Source organism: Abrus precatorius, unplaced genomic scaffold (genome assembly GCF_003935025.1).
Source record: "Abrus precatorius isolate BTA unplaced genomic scaffold, Abrus_2018 Scaffold7, whole genome shotgun sequence".
NCBI lineage: Eukaryota > Viridiplantae > Streptophyta > Magnoliopsida > Fabales > Fabaceae > Abrus > Abrus precatorius.
In genome coordinates this window covers 31,356,576-31,380,417 of record NW_020874417.1, presented here as the reverse complement: position 1 = coordinate 31,380,417, position 23,842 = coordinate 31,356,576, and the positions used below count along the sequence as shown (strand labels likewise).

General features: G+C 30.0%; 3 protein-coding genes across 7 annotated transcripts; 1 reads left to right on the top strand and 2 right to left on the bottom strand.

Annotated features, from left to right (window-relative positions):
- Window positions 1–6: 6 nt before the first annotated feature.
- On the bottom strand, window positions 7–7,841 carry LOC113872884 (S-adenosylmethionine carrier 1, chloroplastic/mitochondrial-like). The gene is made up of 12 exons (XM_027510760.1): window positions 7,727–7,841; window positions 7,282–7,386; window positions 6,570–6,652; window positions 5,903–5,979; window positions 4,750–4,840; window positions 3,857–3,910; window positions 3,685–3,780; window positions 3,271–3,360; window positions 2,606–2,657; window positions 1,992–2,053; window positions 1,004–1,084; window positions 7–667 (listed from the first exon to the last, which is right to left on the bottom strand). The coding sequence occupies exons 1-12, from the start codon at window positions 7,746–7,748 to the stop codon at window positions 530–532; spliced, it is 951 nt and encodes a 316-aa protein (XP_027366561.1). The 5' UTR covers window positions 7,749–7,841; the 3' UTR covers window positions 7–529.
- Window positions 7,842–13,600: 5,759 nt separating this feature from the next.
- LOC113871184 (probable choline kinase 1) lies at window positions 13,601–18,005 on the top strand. Of its 5 annotated transcripts, none has more exons than XM_027508093.1 (8): window positions 13,601–13,729; window positions 14,199–14,507; window positions 16,081–16,202; window positions 16,281–16,476; window positions 16,705–16,822; window positions 16,952–16,999; window positions 17,322–17,422; window positions 17,516–18,005. In XM_027508093.1, exons 2-8 carry the CDS (start codon window positions 14,208–14,210, stop codon window positions 17,663–17,665), a joined length of 1,035 nt encoding a protein of 344 aa, XP_027363894.1. In that variant the 5' UTR covers window positions 13,601–13,729; window positions 14,199–14,207; the 3' UTR covers window positions 17,666–18,005. The 5 variants fall into 5 exon arrangements, with proteins under 5 accessions (XP_027363894.1, XP_027363889.1, XP_027363891.1 ...); XM_027508088.1 differs by having other exon boundaries at window positions 13,668–13,729; window positions 14,069–14,507; XM_027508090.1 differs by having other exon boundaries at window positions 13,668–13,930; window positions 14,069–14,507.
- Window positions 18,006–18,723: 718 nt separating this feature from the next.
- On the bottom strand, window positions 18,724–21,741 carry LOC113871185 (probable aquaporin NIP5-1). Its single transcript, XM_027508094.1, has 4 exons — window positions 21,173–21,741; window positions 19,314–19,733; window positions 19,165–19,226; window positions 18,724–18,931 (listed from the first exon to the last, which is right to left on the bottom strand). The coding sequence occupies exons 1-4, from the start codon at window positions 21,392–21,394 to the stop codon at window positions 18,736–18,738; spliced, it is 900 nt and encodes a 299-aa protein (XP_027363895.1). The 5' UTR covers window positions 21,395–21,741; the 3' UTR covers window positions 18,724–18,735.
- Between the last annotated feature and the right edge of the window lie 2,101 nt (window positions 21,742–23,842).

The window sequence follows — 23,842 nt, the reverse complement described above, 5'->3', positions numbered from 1 at the left end:
TTAACAAATAAATAAATATCTTCTTGTCAAGTAAACAAAATAACAGTAAATACCCGAAGAAAAATGTTTAGAAGAAACGTGCACCGTGTGATCGGGGAAAGCTGGAGCAAGAGTTAGTTCAATAAGGTGCTGGAATTAGACAAGTGTACAATATACCGACACAAGGTTGTACAGCTCCAATATACCCTAAATATATTCTGAGCCTTCATTGTTTTTTCTTCCTTTATTGTCCCTGTTCTGTTGCTTGGTGTTTGAGTGAAAAGAATAATTTTCTGCAGAAAAGATAAGATAGAAAAAAAAAATGTACATTTGTTACAGTCGGTGCTTTGTCAGCCTTGCTAGAGAAAAGTCCAGGTAGGCCCAGATTTTATTCAATCTTTACAACAGCCCAAATGGGCATGTTTTGAGCTGGACTCATTCAGGTGGCATTAAATTAGGAATGAAGTAGAGGAAGAATCTGAATAAAGAGTGGCTCATTAGTCATTGCAATCATGAGCTTAAATTAAATAGCTCTTGCAACATCATCAGCTTAATCATGCCTAGAAGAAACTCGCTTCTGAGCCTCAGCTTGGGGGTGCCTCTGAGCAAGAATTTGCTTTGTCTTCTCAAGAACACCAAAAAATATTGAACCTCCAACTCCTATCCACAGAACTCTAGGCCCAATACCCTGCAGAAAAATGGAAATGTAACATAGTTAAGGGCCTTTTTACTTTGAGGAAATGTTTTCACTTTTAACTATGAAAAGGTTATCTTGTTTTGAATTTATTTTATTTTTCTAAAGATTTGTATACAGTAAAAGCAATAAAAAACTTATTTTAACAGTTTCCTATATAAACTTTTAAAATAAGAAAGAGTATGAAAATAAGCAGTATTTTTACAATTAAAAATAAAAACAGAAAATATTTCCCCAATAGTCCTAGATTCTGGAAGTTATTTGGTTTAAATAAAACTACAATTGTAAATATTGATTAGTGTTACTCTGAATTTCAAGAAATGACAATACCTTAAAAAGAGCATGAGTTCCTTCTTCTTTAACTATTGTCCTCACACAATCAAAAATGCCTTTGTAATGGTTTTGTGATCCCTGATGCTCCAAAAAGAGAGAGAGAGAGAGAGCGAAGGAGAAAGAATGTAATATTCAAATCAAACGTGTGAAAAAAAGGGGAATTTGAAATAAACAACTCCTATTAGAAAATTTTTCCACAAAGGAAAAATAACTGCAAAAATGGTTATTTTGTATAGTACTCAGCCATTAAAACGAGATCTTACTGGCCTGCTTGACCGATTGGCCCCCAGTACAGACAACTTAGAAAATCAATAGAACAGAAAACCAATCAAGAACTGGCCAAAACCAGATAATTATTGATGCAAAAACTCAGCTTGAACCAGTCTTTTATTTATTTTTCCCTTTTTTGGTTAGTTGTTTAGATTGCTAATGTACTACGATCTTTTCATAGTCTAAAATTTCACCTAATCAAATTTTCTAATAATTTTAGAATAATCAATTGCTTGATATATTATAAAATATATATTATTTATTAATTAATTGCTTTCACTAATTTAATGACCAATTTGATTTTAAGCACATGAGGAGTGCTAGTAACACACTCTTAGTTTATGGCTGAAAATTTATTAAAAACTACTAACGTACGAATCAAATTCATTAGATTATGAGTAAAACTTACATAGTTTTTGTAATTTTTAATAATTTTAGTTGTTAATAAAGAATATGTTTAAAAGAGTATGTTGCTAGTATTTCCCTAAAAACATTGGTAATATTAATGTAGTGGCATAACACCTAATATAACCACATTCTTCATTTCATAGCAAACTTATATAAAAATAGACTTGTGTTTGAACCTCTCCCCAAAACCCTTTCAAATAACAAGCAACAAGCAACAACAACCAACAACCAACAACCAATCCTTATTTCACTATGTGAGGTCGGCTAGCTTTCAAATAACAAGCAAAGAAAAAAAATTTATTTGTACCTGAACCATCAATCTGGTCTTTATTACATCAAGAGGAGTGGTAACTGCTCCAGTTATGGCACCTATTAGGTAAAAAATTTACCATTCTCAGTTCAAACAAGCTGGGAAGGATGTTATTTCAGCATGAATAGATGGAAAATAAAAGAAAGGTAAAGACTAATTTGAAGCTAAATTTAGCTGGTACAATGCTTCCTTATGGTCTAGTTACTAATTTAAATTAACCTTTCTTTGGGGAAGGGACAGTCATTTGTTTAGCATGTTGCAAATTGTCATACTATCTTCCATTTAATGGGACTTTTTACTAACTTGTAAGCCCAGCCGATTATAAAATAGTTTAGCTTTCACAGCAAAAGTTATGGCAAAGATTAGGAAATTATTTGGAAAAAATAAGGACTAACAATCATTATATAAAACAAAATTAGAGAAAACATTATTCATTAAGATACCCTTTAACCAGAAACCAAAGTAAAGGAATAGAAAATCCACATGAATTTAGCAGCACATGTTGGTCATGAATTCCAGGAAGAAAAGAGTAACACGTACTGACAGTTGAAGAACAAATATCAAAGAATCGTTGAATACTTTAAATAAAACTACTAATAGATATGTAGTACCAGCCAATGCCCCAAGCATAGCATTCTCTGGATCATTCAGATCTCTTTTTGCCTACAATGAAACAAAAAGTCAAGAAAATATCAAGTACCTCTACAGAGAGTGTATAAAAATTTGTTAGCATTGCTCAAGATCATATGCATCAACCACTATGGTGTACAGAAAATGAGAAAGGAGATAAACCACATTCTCTCTTCAACTTTGTCTAAGTAACCTTGACTCAATCATAAGCTTTCTAAAAATTGGGTTTTAAAGACTAAATGTTGCATCTCTTGCTACCTCATTTGCAACAAGTGCCACACCCAAAATGTGTATACTGAGAATGAATTCCCTTTGGTTTCTTCCTATCTTATAGCACCTCATTCAGGCAAAAAGTGAGAAATTTTGTAGTATCTTATAATATATATGCTAGAAAGTAGAAGCCAAACAAATTGATCTAAAGTCACTTAATCCTGAGCCAATTACAATAATATCTGATAAAGTGATGCCTAAAATTCAAGAAGAAATTTAATATTCATCAGAAAAATTACAATGAGCATAGCCACAAAGAAGATATATAATTTTACATGAAATAGAATGCTTCTTTGATTTATAGACAATTTAGTACCATTGGTAACTTTTATAAAAATACATATAAATCAATAGACAATTCAAACATTAAGCATACCGCCAGTTTATACCCAATCCGGAGCTGCTCGTAAATGCATAATTCTATGGCATCAAATGGTAAATCTCGCAATAAGAAAGATCCATATCCCTACAATCTCACAAAAACAAAAGTTGAGGTTCGTTAAGTCAGGTAAAACAAACAAAACAAATTAGCATTATATATAATTTTCAAATAGCATGTAAATTGGAAAACCAAAAAAACAATGTAAAAGCATTATGGTTCTGACTTCTGAGCATAATCCTGAAAAGAACATCATATCTCCTCTCTAACATAGCAACATAAAACTTCTTTAGTTCTCTGAATAAAGAGCACCCAGAACAATATTTAAAAGCAAAAATCATAGGCTACCTTGAGATTAATGAATAACTAATTATTGGTCATTCCTAAGATGTGAAATTAAGCAATACATACCGCATAAAGACCTTTAAAACCCTCATTAGCAACAATAAGACGGACAGCAGCTGGGGCTGATCCAAATTGCCCAATTTGCATCCTTTGCTTAATAACCTAGAAAGAAAAAAAATCAATTCCAAGTTCAAGAAAGCAGAAAATATTTGGCTGTGTCAGAAGTAAAGTTGCTTACCTCTGTTGGAACACGAACAAGAGAAGAAGCAATGCCTCCAATAGCACCTGCAGCCTGTATTCAGCTTCAGTGTATCAAAATAACATTTTTTTAAAAGAAATGTCACCCAGCTCTAGGTCAGGGTGATAGGCTAATGGCTTCTGCGCCAATCACATAAGACAAGCTTGATGTTGAACCCATCAACATAACAGCTCACCAAAAAGTTCAGTTAACTAATCGTATCTTATAACTTTTATTTATATGTATCTGTTTATATGCCTTCTGATTTATTTTGTTTCTATGTCTTATAATCATTGTGCAACTAGATAATTGACTCAAGCTATATAGACCGAAGTTTTTATTAAGTCTACTACAAGTGTTGCAAACCATTGTTAAAATATAATAAAGCTGGTATCTGCATTGGATTGATTGATAAAAAGTTTTGGTGAAATTTCTTGTAAATCTGCTGAATAACTAAGGTTACAAAATTTTGGATATCTATAAGGCTTCAAATTAGAAAAGGTTAACTTTGGGGCATTGGTGGATCACATCTTTGCAATGTCTGTCTTTTTTTCACGAAGGTTGAAATGTACCTATGATACGTATAATTGTAAATATAATAGCACTTCATTATCATATAAAAGAACTATGCTCTTGTGTTTCTGGTCAAGTACTGGCCTTGCTGCCACTCCTACTCGGTTGTGAATCCTATGATTTATCTGAGCTAAGCAATTCTCGGAAATCAGTATATTGGCATCAAGATATAAAAAAAAGTAACATGAAAACTAAGAATTCTGAAAGGGGCTGGGGCTGAAAAGCATCTCCGCATAAATATCTAAGGTGAAAGTTGGTAGCACACGTCTCCACATAGACAAGTTGAATAGAATGTCTCTTTTTAGTGAAGAGCAACTTACAAAATGAGCCACAGCACTGAGATTTTCAGGCAAGGACTTTAATAATTGCTGCTTAGTGGGTTCATATACACCAATAAAAATTGCTGAAGCTCTGCAAGAGTGGACAAATTGTCTATCAGGCATATGCACTGCATAAATTAATCAATCAAAAACCAATATTTTTGCTTTGAAGAAGGTTAACGGCCAATATGCCCTTAAAACTATCTTCTCGTAGTACATTGTATTTTCAGACAAAATTCAGTACACAACTGTGCATTTTAAGTTAAAAAAGCATGTAAACCTGTACTATGGGGTATTCAACCAGCATGATGGCATTGCCTAGCTCGTACTACAAGTTCTAAAATTTTCCACCTCTAACCTTTCTATTCCATAATGGCAATAGTTTGAACACTATCCTTGGTATAACTTATGTGGGAATATAGCTAGACCTTGATGTTATATATCTGTTGCTGAAAACAAAAGCTTGAGTATTGTGTTATGTGAGGTTTAGTCTTACTGTGAAGCCCACTGCATTTTAAAGATCCTCCAAGTTAGCTAGTTGTTAGTTAGTCTAACATAATGACAGCTGTCACTGTGATCTAGCTACAGCTGCATCAGATAACTCCATAAATATAGAGTTCAGTTGTCTTTCTTAATGATTACAAGATTCAGAAATCAGAAAAACAAATTTTCTCTCATTATTTTCATTCAGTTTTTCAGAAACTCTCATTTTCTTCTCTCATGGTATTAAACTCATCATAACAGATCAACCTGCTCATAATAATGAAGTTTGTACAAACATGTGTCAACAAATAAGATATTTATGATTAAATTACAAATACCCAAAGGTGGGACTTGAATACAGACCATCTTTTTCCTGTGTTGAAGATATGAAGATATACAAACTGCCTTTCCAGAAACTAAAAAATTGCTTTATCCCTAATAAGCATTAAGAGAGAAGTCCTAGTGAATGATTAGAAGGTAAACAAATATTCTTTTAGTCAATTCCTAATAGATAAAACCAGAAACAGGAATTTTCTTTGCTTGGATTCAAATAAGTTTGTCACAGAAAAATATTAAGAGAAAAATGGAGAAACAAGATAAATAACAAAAAACTAATTGCCGTAAGAACTGCAAGGGATGAGGTATATATGGAAATAAAAAATTTACTCACGGTAAGACACCAGCAATGTTTCCAGACAAACCAGAATACAAACCCTTCAAAACAATTTTCCCTCCATCACGAGCAACCTGATATAGTACGGAATGAGATACAAAATCAACTTATAATGTAACTGAAAGGTAGATATTAGAGAAGCCTGTTTGTTTTACAATTTGGGTACTTTTTACAAAAGGAAGATTTTCTTGCAGTAGTCTATGTCAAATGCTGACCTCCCATTTGATGGCTTATGCAAACAGAAGCTACACAAGAGGACAGCATAACTTATCCCTGGGAAGATGATATATTACAGTTTAAGAAAGCTTATTGCATTGCCCCACTAGCAAAAAAGATTACATCAAATAGGATAGAATGAATGGAGAACAAAGTCTATATCTCATGCATAAATATAAGTTGAATAGTGTGCAATAAGTAACAATTATGACGTTTACAGACTTGGATCTTTGATATGCACTAACACTGGGAAACCACAATAAAATGGGGAAACGAGTATCAATGTTGGAAAACTGCATTTTCAGACCTACAACAATACATGCTACCTCTTGTATAACAAACCATGAAATTGATTATTTCCATTTGTCTTCCTAGTCCCTCCCTCCTGTCCAACCCCCACCAGACAGATGTAAACATAGATATATTTAAAATATATATACTTAATTACCTGTAGTCGGGTTTTGATGGTATCAATGGGGTATAAAGCTGTTTCTACAACGACACCAGCAACACCTCCAGCAATACATCCATCTGCAGTTAGTGCAATATCCATAAGTATGTTACACAACAAAATATTATAGTACAAGAAAATAGGGATACATGATGAGATGCAACTTATGACCAGTTTGAGTTTCAAAGTCCAGTGCCAGATCCTGGATCATGAAATGTAATTGTAATTGTCCATATACATAGAAACACTGTCAACCATCTTTCTTGGGTAAAAATGGAACAAAACATTGAAATATCCAACTAAGAAGACAGCCCAGCACTGCCCACAGAAGTTGTTATGCTTGTCAATTCATTACAGTTTATAAACAAGGGGAAAAACAACTACTTGAAATGGAAACTACAATTTCAAGGCTTCAAAATTTTCAATTCTAATTACAATAATTTATTTTCATAGTTTCCTATACAATCTTTTGAATACAAGAAACAAAGTGAAAATTAAAAGTGAAAATAGAAAATATTTTCTCAAACTAAATGACCCCTTATATGGCTCGGATCTCATTTTCAGCACAAAACGTAATATAGACATACAACATATGCACGATGCCATGACAAGACAGGCTAGGACAACTGGTCAATATTTAAATAGCAAAGGATTGCGGTTTTTTTATCCACGCATCAACACAATCTTCAACTGGAATGGCTATACTTACCATACAGAACTCGTAAAAAGTCAAATGGCTTCTTCTCTCCTTCGCTGATGGACATGAAGAACTTATCTGTATCCTTTTGAGAAGACATTTTGAACTTGGATGCATCTGCATAGACATTAGACAAGTAAAGTGTTCAAAATAAGCAATGCAAAGCAAAACACAAGCAGGAACTTCAGCCAATAAATTGACGCTGCGATTTTGCTTTTGAAAAATAACAGATAAGCAACTGAATAATTAAAAAGCGCTTCTTGAGCCCGAGACTCACTGCATTAACTACTCACTATTCAACTTCTCCCTCTAGGCCAACAATGGGGTAAAAATGAAAATCAAAACAAAGTCACAAAACAAAATTGAATTTTGAGGAAAACCCATGGAAATGCGGACCAGTAATTGCGAAGATTAATCATAGTTACTGGAAAAAAAGGGAGTAAACTGAGTCAAGTACCAATTGAATCTTTGGAGCTCATGGGCAATGGGGGAAGATCAAATCTTTATCGAACAAACCAATCTTCTACGATAACAAATCAATTCTGTTCTCGCTTAAGTGAAGCCTAATCATGAAACAAAAGGGTTTTAGCTGGGGTTTATTCTTATTAACACTTAACCTATTATGTTTAACTAGAGTATTAAAAATTTAGTAAATACAAAACTCACTAAAAATTAAGTTAAAGCATATTTAAAATTATGAATATTATTATTACATAATTCTTTAATTAACGACTTATAGATGTAAATTATCATTTTTCTAATTTTATTACATGTTCGGTAATTTTTTTTAAGAGAAATAATTGACTATTTTTTAAAATTTATCGTGAAATACGGTATTATTCTCATAAAATAACATAATTTTGTATACATAACAAATTTATAAAAAATTACATAATATATCAATATATGCTATTATTTTTTATTATATAGATTTCAAGACAATTTAAAAATAAATAAATTGCATAAATCAAAGGCCTGATATTTGTTAAATCCAAACGCCACTTCAATTCTGTGTATAGACCTGATTAGACAAATTTGTAAGTTACGAGCGCTTTGATTCTTTTTACATTCTATTTCCCTTTTTTTAATTTTAATTTAAAAAACTCTTTCAAAAATTAAATTTTATATTTTTTGCACAATGTGTTAATATTTCTAAAAAAAATAATTCAAAAATTAATTTGTGATTTATTTATAAATCACTTGTGAACTAATAATAATAATATCATAAATGCAAATGTAAAAATGGCAGTATGAAAAGATGGGCCGGGCCCCTATAACACCATGACATGAAAAATTAAATTTAATATATAATAGAAAAATGAACTGAAAAATGAGTTGTAAAAAAAATTTAGTCCAAAACAAAAACAAAAAAATATATAATAGAAAAACCATGACATGAACTGAAAAGCCATGACAAGAAGTAGAAGAAAATTTTAAAAATTATTGGGCAGCAAATTTTTATTAAATGTTTTTATCAAAATGCTTTGTTTTTGTTATTAGAATTTAATTAGAATATATAATATATTATCGTTTAATCATTAAAGTTTATACATTTAAAAAATAATTTAATTAATGTTTATTTTAAAAATTAAATTTAAGATGATATTTAATTGATTAATGATAACTTTTCTACTAATACTATATTAAAATTTAATTTTTATCTATTCTTAAATATATAATTTTAAAAAACTTAACTAACTTTTGATCATTATTATTTGAACTTAATCAATTTTAATTGAATTTTATCAATATTTTAGAGTTATTTCTTTTTCTTCTATCCAATTTAATATAGATTTTATTCAAGTTTTGTATTTAAATAAGATGAATAAGTTTATTATTAAAATTTAAATTCAAAATCTTTTTTAAACTATACCAAGTTACTTATTACTTAACTAATTTTTATTAATATATTTTGAAATTATTTATTCTTATACAAATATATATATTTAATTCTATAAAAACAAACTATGATTTTTATTTTATTGTGGTGTTAGAAAATAATTGTCAAAACATATTATAACTCTTTCTCTTTAATTTATTTTGGATCCAAAATTTGTGAGTTTATTATAAAAATATATCAAATTAATAACTCTTATATAAATATATAAATATATATATATATATATATATAATTTACAAATTCTTAAACACAAGAAATAAAATGATAATAATATAATTTTTAAATAGTAACAAATATATATATCAGCTAAAAATGAAACTAGAAACAAACCAACCCTCTACTAAATTCTACAACTTTTTCTTGTGAAAGTAGATACCAAATACTCTTTTCTAACCATCTTTCATATCCCAACATTTCTCCATCACGTATAATAATCACATAACGATGAATTAAAATAGGTTAATTCAAGGTCGAATAATTTTTTAAGAGCACTGTACATTTGATGCAAATGAAAAATAAAGTTCTCATTGCAATATTTTTTTTTTAGTTGAGACAATTAAAAATATACATAAGTCTTTCTGTAAAAGTATACATTTAATAAATAGTTAATTATCTGTATTTGTTATGATAGATATATTTGACAATTTGTCCTTTTAACAAAAAAATAATAATTATTATTTTTCATTTTTATTTTATTCAAAAAAAGTAATGAAAAAAATTAATATTTTTCCATATTATATTAAATGATATAAAAACTTACTCATTTTTCTTTCTTATTTTCTCTTTTTAATTTGTTTATATTATTTTTCATACTAACTAAAACATTTTTTTATTCGAAGTATCTTCTTGAAATCAACACCATAAATTGAGTTAAAACAATTTTCCCTTTTAAAATACTCACATCTCATATAAAAAAAACTATAATTAATATAATTAAAAAATATAAAATTATAATGATTTTAGTTCCTTCTTATTTTTTTTATCTTATTTTCTTTTCATAACATCCCATTCACATGACCACGGCCCCCACCATCACAAATTCAATAAAATCTCAAAGAAGACATTTCTGATATTTCATTTGAGAGAATAAATAAATAAAAAACAATAAATTTTACAGTTTGTATCGTTTATTTTTATAATTTTGAATACACTAAATTTAAACTCAGCGTCAGCTATATTTAAACTGCTCTTTACCTTTATAATGTTGAATTTATTAAACTCGAATTTAATTATATATTTTAATTCATTAAAAATATTCTTAAATTTATCTTTTATTCGTTTCAAAATCTAAACTTATAATATATATATTATTGCTTTCCAGGTTCTTAGTTTCTACACGTTGCTTTTTTTGTTTCACATGATAATTTAAGTAAAGATAATAAAAGGGACATGTTACTTGATAGGTACCGCTATTATCTTATAATTTTTTTTCTTTTCTATAACACAAGCATAATGTACATTTAAAATTTTAATATTTATCGTATATAATAATAAGATAACTTTTATGTTACCTTAAAAATTAAGAAGGTATTATATATATTTTTAATGTAAAATGATCACAACCGTTAATATAAATATATAATAATTATTTGGATCAATAATTTGGCTTGAAAAATAAATATTTTTTAATTTTAAAAAAATTTAAATAATCTTAGCTGTTGTTCTCTCAAATTTATGAGGACAGTACCAAATATTTAATAACAATAAAATTATTATCATTATTATTATTTTTAGATTGCCTCACTTATCCAAGTTCCTAGATGAGATCTGCCAGTGTCCATAATGTTTGTGTAGTGTCCATAACAATAACAATATGCGTGAGAATTGACATTTCATCTGCTTGATCAGAAGCAAAAAATTGCAGTGATGAATTGACTATAACGTAGAAACTGTGCCACAAGCTGTTTTCAATATATGGTGTTCTTACTTACATCAAGGACCATTCAAGGTGGTGGGGACATATTCAGATAAGAGCAAGAAGCCTATGATATGATATGATAAGTGTAATACATAGTAAAGAGTTTCAAGTTCTGCAATCCATCGTCAACTTTCAAATATGATGTGCTATTTTCAAAGGATGTATATCACTTATGTTACTCTATGCATTCAGGTCGTGATTTTCGTTTATTATTATAAAACTACTGAAAACTAAACACTAAAATGCAATAAACAAAAAATATGCACTACTTAATCAATAAACATATGGGAACCAATTTTTTTAAAATAAAATATAATGAACAAATGTGATTTTATTTAATATTTCTATTTTGAATATTGATCCACGTGATTCATGTGACGAAATTTTACATCTAATCCAGATCACGTCCTCAGCACTTTTTGTTCACTTTTTCACTCTTACTCTGTCTGAGTAATAGTCTATTATTTTATGTTTCTGTTATTTTAATTATAGGAACGAATTGAGAGCCTATTGTATTATATTTGAGCATAGTAATGTTACATTTTCTTATAATAAATTTGAAATTTTACGCTGTTTAAAAGTAAAAAATATCAACATTTTATTTTACTATTTTTAATTTTTTATTCGATTTAATTAAAATTTGATATGAGATACACGTTTGAATATAATAGATGAGTTTATTATTATAAATTTTTTTTATATATAAAAATTTAAATTTAAAATTTTATTTAAATGAAACTGAATTACTTATTACTCAAACTAATCTTTAATTTTATTAATATTTTATTTAATAACTAAAGTCTTAGAACTGTTAATTCCAAAAACAGAACTCAACGGGGAAACAATAATGGTACTGTGTGGTTGTAAGTTAATGACATGAGGTGTAGGACCACGAGCATAACTGTGTGTGTATTGCACCGTCCAAATTCTTTATAACAAAATGAAAAATTGAAATATTGACGCAAAAATTATGATAAATCAATTTAATAAAATTATACATTTTGTCATAAAAATTTGCTTTCAGTTAATATCAGTTATTTTGATTAAAATATCTGAAGATGTTATATAATTTATAATGCTACGCCAGGCTCATTTGTACTCATTTTCAACGCTTATGCTGGAAAAGGCAAAAGAAAAACTCATCCATATCCATACAATATAGTTAAAAGTGTTGATTGTCTTTTATTTAGTATTGTAATTTTTATAATGTTTTGAAGATTAAAAGAGTATTATATATTATTTTATGTGAAATAGTTATAATAAAAGTTAGTAATTTATTTTAAAAAGAATATAAATATTTTTTTTAATTTTTAAAGCATTTAAACAATTATAAATGTCAATTTTAAAAAATATATAAAATATGTTTTGAAATTGACCTGAACAGTAGCAGCACCAAATAAATATCTGTCTATTTTTATTTATTTATATTTTTATATAAATTATAAAAACTATTCCATGGAGCCGCGTTAGCTTATTATGAACGGCATTATTTTTGTCCTCAAATAGTTACACGTCTCGTGGAGGACGCGGTTCATCTTAGGGACAGTTTGGCCTCTGTTTTTTTTTTTTTTTCTTTTTTTTCTGTTTTCATAATTATAAACATCAATTTTCAAATATAATTTTGTGAAAAATAATTTAAACTATGAGTCTAAACCTTTTCGATAATAAATTATGGTTTGTATCAACGATCTTGATTTTATAGGTGTTTTAATATTAAAAACAATTTAAGAACAAATTATCGTTGACTTTTACATTTATCTTACAAACACATTCTTTAACACGTTTTTTAAAATATTTTTATTATTAGTTAAAATTTATTAAAAACTAAAAAGTTAATAAATTAATTTTTTTTCATATTTTTTAATTTTTAATAAATTTTAATTAATAATGTAAAGTGCGTTAAAGAATTGTTAATATTTTTTTTCTCCTAAATAGTTATTTGAAATCAAGGATTTAATTTTTCTATTTTAAATTTAAGTTTCTGAACATGCATCTATAATAAATACTTGAAGTAAAAATTATATCTTTCAATGGTTCTACTTAATTTGAATAGAATTATTTTTACTAAAAAATAATTAGTAATTTTTTTATATAAAAAAATTATTATTATAAAGTCAATAGTAAATACTAAGTTAACAAAGACAAGCTCCGACTGAGACCGCTTGTGCGTCCTTTTGTGAGGCATCCAAAGTGGATGCTTCCAAGTTGCATAAATTCAATTTTGATGCAACGAATCGAAAAAACATTTATCAAATGAAATTGAAAAATTATATCCCAGTAATTTTCTAAAGTAGATAATGCATAAAAAAATCAACATCTATATTTTTTTATTGGTCACTATTAATATTTGTCTATTCTAATTGATTTTGCTACGCTAATAAGCTATTCGCAAGTTTGACCATTAGAATTACAGGAAATCTTTGAGTTTAAGTTACCAATATAAAGGTTTTCTTTTCAAATAAAAAATAATAAAAAGAAAGCTCCATGGTCAAACAAACACCAAAAGGCAAATACGCACTGTAAACGGCTAATACTTGTTTTCCTCTCTCTATAAATGTTGCGAGTTTTCTAACTTCACACAAACAAAGAACCTTAGTGTCCGTGTTAGACACCTTCACTCTGTTTCAGCTTCAACCACTTTGGTCAGTTCCTAATTCCCTAAATTCTACCTTTTCTCTTATTTCTTCTTACCCTTTAATCATTCTTCACGGTTTGTTGATTCCTGATGCTTTTCATCAACTGGGTTTTCACAAAGTTTCAGTCTTTTTCACGAAATCTTCACTGAACTTTTTTGTTCGCAGCATTTCCCCTGTTTTGAAACTCTATTCTTCTTTGTTCGCTGGGTAGTTTCTTAAAACACGCAATTATACTTTTTTATTCTATTCTCTGTTTGTTTCTCTCAGTTATCTTATAAAGGGTCATCGGTTTTCGCAACTGGGTTATAAAATTTGGCATCCTTCTCCGTGTGTTTTTGCATGCAGGAAAGTGCTTAACCAAACTCTGGTTCCGTTTCCTCTGTTCTTCAGCACAAACAGAACTCTTGTTTCCGTTGATCACTAAAAAATAATGGCCATAAAGACAACTGAATTGTTGAAAGGGTGCGCATCGCAGGAAGAGATAATGGAAGTACTTGCTGCGGTGGCTTCGGATTTGGGGGATGCGATTGATGATGTGAACACCTTGCAAGTGATTCCGTTGAAGGGTGCAATGACCAATGAGGTTTTTATGATAAACTGGCCAACCAATAAAGATGGTGATCTCAGAAAAGTTCTACTTCGTTTGTACGGTGATGGTGTTGACGTTTTCTTCGACAGGGAAGAAGAAGTTCGAACCTTTGAGTGCATTTCAGAGCATGGTCAAGGTCCACGCCTTCTTGGCAGGTTTGCATCTGGCAGAGTTGAAGAGTTCATTCATGCCAAAGTATGTGATTCTCTTCTTCGCTTTTGCATACTTTTTCTTTGAAAAGAAAAATTCTAACATGATAGTTACATGTCCAAACAAAATTATCCTTGTTGGGTGGATTATATAATTGGAGTTAAATTTTAATCCAATGTTCACCTAAAAATATAAAGTCTTTCTTAGAATGAAAAAAATTATTGCGTCTGAATTATAAAAATCATTTATTACATCAGAACCTTTTCCATTTTGGTTCATTAACTTATGCACTTGGTGCATAGGATAAAATAATGGACCTACATTGTCATTTTTCTAATGACGTGTCAATATACAATTCAACGTTAGTGAAAAAGAACTTCTACAGAGAGTAATAAATTAACCAAATTGTGTGTCTTGATGAACAACCGACAAGGACGAATTAGTCAACCAAGTTAGCTTCACTATGGAGGATACACTCTCCTCTTATCAGCCACCTCATAAATTTAAGTTTTTTTTTTTTAAATGGTTGCTATGATTAAATTATGCTTGAGCTTTAGAGACCGTATATATGCTCAGTTTAAAAGTTAATTACCTTTTTCTTCTCCATTTTACTTTATTCTTTAGTCAAAAAGCTTTTCTTTGGACTGGTACTTCCTTTTCCATGTTTTATTCCCCTTATCACTTGGAGCAATGGAGGGTTACCATTAACAGTTATTTGTTTAGGATTAATTAATTAATTAAGAAGCGTCTTTAAGAAGTTCAATTGAATGGTATTGAGTCGTCAATGGGATGGGATTAGGTACTCTTAGGTGCAATTTTCACCATTCTTTTTCCTCTACTCCCTTCCTAATGTTATTTTTTTTTATATAAAAAAGTAAAGAAACATAATAAAACAATGACGTTTGTTGAAGGGCATCTGGAATTTTTTATGCATACATGGAAGGATCAGATTTATTTCCTGTCTATTTCCCTCATTAAGTGCTCATTAATAAATATAGTGCTTGATTATTTAAGTAGTTCCTAACATGTTGTCACCTTTATATTTGGCTCTTTGAAGTTGACCTCTAGAGGAGTAAATGGGAAATTTATTTTGTGACCCGACTAATTGATGAACCTTGTGATCTCCTATGCAGGACTCTGAAAAGCAGTACATAAACACTATAAAAAGAATTCGAAGACTTCTTTTTTTTATCTAAACCCAGATGAGACTAAATATTGTTGATGTTGGACTGTGCAAATAGATGTGTTTTAGGTGGAATAGTTTATAGTAATGACTTATCACTTACGCTGCCAAAATAGAGACTTCCCTTCTCTATTATTTGCACAAATTTGACAAACTAAGCATTAAATTCAACTTCCAAAGGTGCATAAAATAATTAAAAGTTGATTATAATTATATTTCAGCCACCTTAACTTGGTAGGCCTCATTTAGTATATCAAATATGGACTATGGTATTGCATAAGGCCATCCACTCCTTGTTTTCTATCTGGAATTGATGTCACTTTTTATCGCAATGGAATAAAACCAAATTAATGAGTCAACAATAAAGATGTGATGAACTTGACAAGCAGTGTCATTTATGAACGTTTTTTTCTTTTCTTGTTTTTGGCTTTTTAGACTCTTTCGGCTGCTGACATTCGTGACCCCGAAATATCTGCTCTGATAGCTTCTAAGATGAGAGAGTTCCATAGTCTTCATATGCCTGGACCAAAGAAGGTTCAGATTTGGCAGAGAATGAGGTAATTATAGATCAGGTCAATATTAAAATCCTTTTTCATTGCTATGCTGCATATTAAACGCTCTCCATATGTTATTAGGAAGTGGCTTGGTCAAGCCAAAAGTTTATGCTCTCCAAAGGATATAAAAGTCTTTGGTTTGGACAATCTGGATGAGGAAATAAATACACTTGAGAAGAAGTTATCAGAAGGATATCAAGAAATTGGTTTTTGTCACAACGACCTACAATATGGTAACATAATGATGGATGAAGAGACAAGATCAGTCACTCTAATTGTAAGTATTGGTTATATACTTTTTTGCCTTGGGCATTTTGTGGAATTGATTTTTCTTTTTATTGTGCTACTGCGACAATTTGAGTGACACCCAATACCCATGAAAAGGTATGCATGGCCATAAGAAATATGAACTTCATACTCTATCATTGTTGGGACTTGGGAAGATAATACTACTTTACGGTAAACCTATCTTTTGTCCCTATTTTAACTTTCTTTAATGATACAGGATTATGAATATGCCAGTTATAATCCTATTGCATATGATTTGGCAAATCATTTCTGTGAAATGGTGGCAAATTACCACACTGACACACCTCATGTTCTTGACTACAACAAGTATCCAGGTAAAGTTTTTGTTTGTAATATTTCACTGCCTGAATTACATTTACACAATGATTATTAGTAATTGCTATTATATGTTAATTGAGATAACTCTGGATTGCTAACACACCAAATTGTATATGATAAACCAGGACTAGAGGAGCGTAAAAGGTTTATCCGCGTCTATCTGAGTTCTAAAGGTTAGTCCTCTGACTTGTTCACTCCAATAGTACATATGATTGGCAAAGATCAAGATATAGATAATTAATTGCTATGTGAATCTTGCATTCATTTGTTTAATTTATGCTTAACATAGTTATTTAGTATCTCATGAACTTTTCAGTGTATCTGTGGTGTCTCATTCACTCTTCTGCATGCCTTGTTCATATAGCTTTAAGAATCCTTGTCACATTCATTCCATCAAAATCATGTTATAAAAAGTTGAAATCATATCTTGAACTATGCAACGTTTCTGAATCTCAATCACGTCTCAAATTTATTCTGGCAACTCCTTGTACACAGGCAAGAAACCAAGTCATGCTAAAGTGAACCAGTTAGTGAAAGCTGCAGAAAAATACACTCTTGCTAACCATCTATTTTGGGGTTTGTGGGGACTTATTTCGGTATGTTCCATTTTATTTTTCTAGTTGTCCTATATAAGGCTACTTGTGCCAGCTAATTGGATATACTCATATATGTTTCACATGTAAATGCAGAGTTACGTCAATAAAATAGACTTTGACTACAAGGACTATGCAAGGCAAAGGTTTCAGCAATACTGGTTAAGGAAGCCCACTTTACTGGACTCACCAAGCATCGTTTCTCAAGCAGGAATTGTGAATGGATCATTGGCATCCTTCACGTGATTTTGCTTCTAATGTCTTAGTGGAGTTTAGTCTTAGTATATATTTATTAATAACATTGCAGCATCCTATATGTAAATAATATATAATCACTCACAATGCGTGATGGGTTTTGGAAATTTTAATTATGATTTGCTGATCAATCCCGCTCTTTTGGAATTGAGTTGGGGAATGAAATTGAGAATAGTTGGTTTACATTATTTGCAATATCGATGGGATAAGCATACAGAGGGCAGATAGCTTTGTTTTGTCTTCTCATCTATTACACATTAAATAATGGTTAAGCTTATGATTTGATATTAATCACTCTGACACCACTTGCTTAATGGTGCATAAAATATTTACCAAATTGTTTGTATTGATGAGATATAATTTGGTTAGTTTTTCTCATCTAACAAGGTTAGTCCACTCCTCTCCGCCTTTGTTGAAATGTTTTGTCCGGATAAACTATAAGCCATTGCTTTGAAATTTATCAAAACAGAAATTTCAAATTTGACTACAAATTATACTCTATTCCATTTTTAACGTTTAATAATTTTTTACTTGACATCGTTAAGTGACTAAAAAACTAATGAAAACTCATTTATAGTTATGTATTTGATATTTCTATATTGAAATAGTTTTTGAAATTTAATCTAGGCTTTATTTTACAAAGTAAAGTTAACATATATAATATTTACAAATTGTTATAAAGAGAGTATAATTAATATCTGTATTTTTAGTTTAATATTTCTTAATTATAATCAAATAAACAATTCATATATCATGTAGCCGTAGTCATAGGAAAATCACACGAAAAGATTAAATCTTGTGTAATAGTTGGAAGAAAGAAACACAAACAACAAAAAGAAAAGAAAAGAAAAAATCAATGTTGCACACATCCATACATATTAATTATTATTTCCACAAAACAAACCTGGCATGACATAAAACGATGATCACACAAAACATACACACTTAAATTCAGAAGGAGTCCCCCCACGTTTTATTTAATTGGGTTTTATACAAAACATGAAACATTGAGCTATGAACATGAGAGTGGGGTGGATGAAGGTGCAGTCTAGTTATTAGAACTAGCGACGGAAGCTCCTAACTTGTCGCGGTGGTTCAGCCTCGCTGTCTCGCAGCTTCACCAGCGTGTAAACGCCTGCACCAGCGAGTGCACCAAGTGTTGGTGCCACCAAATATATCCATAAATGTTTGTAATTTCCTGCAGCAACTGCTGGACCCAACGTACGCACCGGATTCATCGAACCCCCACTTGTTGGCCTAATCAACCGACCACAACATGCCAGAGATAAAACTATATTTATATTTTGATATGTTATGCAAATAATAATACTATAGTTTAATGATGAGATAAAGTTATTGAGTTCAAATTGAATCCATTTAAGTATTATTATTAAATTCCAACCTAATTTACTTCACATTTGACATATTTTGAGTAAAGGGTTCGTGTTATACTGTTCCATTTAATCTGAATTTGATGAAATAATTGTTACCCTGAGATGAGAATGTTAAGCAAAACTGTAGCACCAACAGCAATTCCTGCCAATTCACCAACCTGCATGGGAGCAAAATAAAAATGATGATAAAAAAGTTAATGAAAATTGAAAATGAAATAATGCAACGAATGAATGAATGAACCCACCGCACGAGTATCAGTAGCAACAGCAGTGACGACAAACAAGAGAATAAAAGTGATAATAAACTCAGTGGCAAAAGCTTGGCCAATGCTGACAGAAGGAACAGTGACACCACCAGAGAGAAAAGGATGGTAAACACCTTTGAGAGCAAAACAGGCACAGATGGAGGCAGAGACCTGTGCAGCTATGTATGCTGGGACATGGGTCCATGGGAAATGCCGAAATGCTGCAAAGGCAATGGTGAGTGATGGGTTTAGGTGTGCACCTGAGATGTGACCAATTGAGAGAATAATGAACATCACTGTTAATCCAGCACAAGCTGCATTCCCCATCAATGTCTCTGCTCCATTGTACTTGTTGTTCACTATGGGTCCAGCCGTTGCAGCAAATATCAATATGAAGGTCCCCACAAACTCTGCTCCAATCTATTCAACCCATCATTGTTCAATACCAATTTCTAAATTATGATAAGTTTCCACAAATTCAATTCTATATTTATTTGTCAAATCTAAAGTGAGAAAATCCTCCTTAATTGTCCCACTATTGTATTTTTCTCACCATATATGATAAAAAATAAATGTAAATAAGCATTCTTTTTTCGTGTTTTTTTATACATTCTTGATACCATTTGTAATAATTTTTTTTGTTTATTAATTCTTTAATTAGTATCATATTAATATTAATTAGCAATATCATAAGATAGTTGATTCTTGTACATTTGTTTAGTCTTGGCATTGCGTTTTCTACGCTTGTAATTTATTCATTCACACAAGCCAACAATTAGGTGTATTTTTCATACCCCAAAACACACACACACACACAAATGGCGAATTCCTTATGTAACATGCAAGTCTTGTTGGGCCGACCATTGATTTAACTTTTGTAAAGTGTGGTCTCCACGACCCAAAAGACAAAAAGGTATGATGCCCAGTCTTGTCCAGCCTAGCTTGACCAAAAAAATAAAAAAAGCTTAGCCTAAATTTGTATTATATAATTACGGATCACATTTATCAAATAAAATTTAAATTCCAATGATAATTAAAAAAAAAAAAACTTCATATTGATCTCATGGTGTGTCAAAATTATCGTAGGGACACTGCAAATGCTTCTCCCAGAAATGTTTTATTTTATATCGGATGTCCCGAATAAATGCTACATTTAATAAATAAGGTAATTTAATGGCATAAGTCCTCAAATTTGAAGTCCGAAATTTCATAGTAATTATAACGATCATCGGACACCTTTCTTCCTTACATTTCTGTTTTAACTTTAATTTTTTTATTACATTATTTATCAATTATCATATCTTCTTTCATTTTTTTTTTTTATCTTAAATGAGATATACACTCATCATTATCCTTCTCATAAATTGAAAACAATATTGATTTTATTAAATTTTAATATATTTATTTCAAAAGCAGTATGACAAGATAAATAGTACATCGAAAGTCTAAAAGACCAGAAATTGTGATCAGAGCCATCAATGAACGAAGAAATATGAAACACGGATATCCTAAGGCTAAGTTTACAAAAGAAATAAAAAACGACACACTAGCTCCTGCGTGTTCCTTTTTTTGTATAATAACTACAATGTATGAATATTGAACACCCTATGGATATTAATTGAACGCCCACCTGAATTTCTTATAATTGAAAATACAAAACCTTCTATATTGCAATTGCATTATTTTACTAGAGTCCCATTCATGCACTTCTCATCAATATCATATAAAAAGATGACAATTCTAGCTTGAAATCAAATGTAACTGCAACTTTGCCGACTCAAGAACAAAAAAAATCTGGAAAATGCAATGAAAATCGTTGACCAAGAGAGAGAGAGAGAGAGAGGCTTGTTAGTTGATACCTTTTGCGCGAGAGACACGTTGGGAATTGGAACCCCAACCGAGAAGTCATTGAAGCAGCTATCACCCTTAGTTGGCAAACACTTGCACCGAGCCATTGCAAACGAGTCACGCGTGTGGGACAGTGAGTCAACTCGCAGCGACGTGAATAGTGGCCCTCCCGGAGTATCCGGCGTTGCCGGCACCGACGCAGCCGTAGGCGTCCCTGTCTCCGATTCCGGCATTCTTTTTTTTTTTTTTTAATTCACAAATATAAACAAACCTAAAAAAAATAACTAGATAGAATAGTGGATATACCAAAGGGTACCACTACATGGTTTATCAAACGTAAGGAGAAACAAATATTTTTTTTGGGTTTTTTTGTGTAGTCTTTAAGGTAGAAAGGGGTAGTTTTACATAATGGGAAGGTTTTTATAAAAGTGATGTTAAGGAATGGAGGGAGAAAAGGGAGCCAGGTTTGGAAAGTTGGGAGTTAGAAAGAGGAGGTATGAAATGGTGGGATTAGGAAATGGAGCATGTATGAGGTTTTTAAGAGTAGAGTTTGTTTTTGTTAAGGTTGGAATGGAATCATGAAAACTTGTGATAGCGGTTGTGATCCAACTTGGAAGTTGGAGATTAGAGGGAAAAGAAAAGGGAAAAGCGTAGTTGAAGATGGGGAGAAGGAGAAGGAGAAGGAGAAGCAAAAGTAGCGTATGCAAATGGTCGGAAAAATAAAGTGAGAGGGTCAACGAGTTAAGAGAATGGAGGAGCAGTGAGGAGTTGTTAATATATGGTTATAATATTGAGTTGAGGAAGTGCTCTGAACGTTGAGTCGGTGACTTGCTTGCATATTACCCGTAGGAAAATGCTTAGCGTTCATTTTTTAGATGAAAAATATGAGAGACAAGTAAAAATATAGTATTATATCATACACGCTGTGATAATGTATTAATGCCAAAGTCAAAGGCCTCGCATTATTGTTTTGTTTTGTTTTTTAATGTAATGATTCTATACTCTATATTTTTATATCATAATAATTATGTATTATTGTACTATATTAATATAACACAAACAAATAAAATATTATATAATATTGTCATAAAAATATAATTCTCGATTCCCATATGTTACTGCACGGATATGTGATTTAACTTTGTATTTTAATTCGTTGTGTACTTGCTTTCTTCTTTTTCTTTTTCTTTTCGCATCATCTTAGCACCAAAAGAAATTATATGACTGAACCAATTGTCAGTCAAGGATTTAAATAAGATAAATAAGTTAATTTTTAATTTATTTAATCAATCAAAATAAACATTTTTAATATCACAATTTAACCTTGCCAACAAAATGCTTTTATCAAATATCATCTTGTGCCACTTTCTAGAATATACTAAAACATTCATATACCAAACGTCACTTGAGATAATTTTATTCAATAAAAATTTATTAATATTTTACATTAATAATATATACTAATTTATGCATAGACAAAATATATTATTATATATTAAACATATACTATACTCTCTCCAGTTCTTTTTATTAGAAATAAAATTGAGTATTTTTTAATTATAAAAAATATATAATATATTTGAGATGTATTAATTATTAAATTTTTTATACTCTTATTTTATTGTTAAATATATATTTATGAACCAATGACTACACTAACTATATTATTTAGTATTATAGGTATTTTTTAAATAAAATTTATATTTATAAAAAATGTAAGTGAATTAATTATTTTTCTTGATTTAATAATTTAATCTTCTATTTCTTATAAATAGGATTAAAGAGAGTACTATCATTATGTAAATTTGGGTAATATTTATATTAACTATTTCATTTTTATTAAGCTGATGTTATATTAAATTCAACGCTAGCCGTTAATATATGCTTTATTTATGATTTTTTAACGTGGGTAGGGTATATAATACCATTTTTTAACAAAAATTGCAAGATCTAATGTTATTAGTAATATAAAATATATAATTTTATATAAAATTATTATTTATTATAATATTTAATACATTCATTATTTTGTTGTTAAAAAATTACAAAATTTGAATTGTTAATTAATATAAGGTCCCATGTGCCATTAATTGCTGAACAATTAATTAAATACGATTAAAGTCGTGTTTTTCTTTCCAAAACGTGACGATATCATGTCATTTAGTTTAAAAATAATCAATTTAACATAAAAAGAGACAGAACGATATAATAACATATTTTAATAATTTTTAAAATACACTCTCTAGTGTTAGTTAAATTTTATTAAAATAATAAAATTGAAATAATTTTTACCAAAATTTGATTAATGATTAAAGAACATCATACAAAAAATATATATTAAAGAATAATATATTCTTACCATTCATGGTCTGCAAGGGAATTAATGTGGGTGCAGCAATGATTGACGAGGGTAGTATGCAAATTAAAAAAAGATGGATCATCAATGAATGGTTCATGGTATGGTCATGGCTACAACCGTTAGCAAACGTTAGTTGACTTTGATGATTCGGGTAAATAGGAGTGGGAGCAACGTAGCCATAGGCTTCTCCTTCCTGCAATTTGCCCAATTGATGATAATCATAATTATTTTTTATTTTAAATCTCAATGAGTTATTTTTAATTATATACACTAAACTCTTATTATTCAATTAAGGCAACTGAATAACAATAATGGTGATTGG

Excerpts from the sequence above, each read along its gene's own strand:
- LOC113871185 (XM_027508094.1), bottom strand. The coding sequence starts at position 21,394 with ATGCCGGAATCGGAGACAGGGACGCCTACGGCTGCGTCGGTGCCGGCA. Across the intron at positions 19,734-21,172 it reads ACGTGTCTCTCGCGCAAAAG|ATTGGAGCAGAGTTTGTGGG; the intron begins GTATCAACTAAC and ends TGGGTTGAATAG. Across the intron at positions 19,227-19,313 it reads TTGCTACTGATACTCGTGCG|GTTGGTGAATTGGCAGGAAT; the intron begins GTGGGTTCATTC and ends GCTCCCATGCAG.
- LOC113872884 (XM_027510760.1), bottom strand. The coding sequence starts at position 7,748 with ATGAGCTCCAAAGATTCAATTG. Across the intron at positions 7,387-7,726 it reads GAGCTCCAAAGATTCAATTG|ATGCATCCAAGTTCAAAATG; the intron begins GTACTTGACTCA and ends ATGTCTATGCAG. Across the intron at positions 4,841-5,902 it reads AACATTGCTGGTGTCTTACC|AGCTTCAGCAATTTTTATTG; the intron begins GTGAGTAAATTT and ends CCACTCTTGCAG.
- LOC113871184 (XM_027508088.1), top strand. The coding sequence starts at position 14,154 with ATGGCCATAAAGACAACTGAATTGTTGAAAGGGTGCGCATCGCAGGAA. Across the intron at positions 14,508-16,080 it reads AAGAGTTCATTCATGCCAAA|ACTCTTTCGGCTGCTGACAT; the intron begins GTATGTGATTCT and ends TTGGCTTTTTAG. Across the intron at positions 16,203-16,280 it reads CAGATTTGGCAGAGAATGAG|GAAGTGGCTTGGTCAAGCCA; the intron begins GTAATTATAGAT and ends ATATGTTATTAG.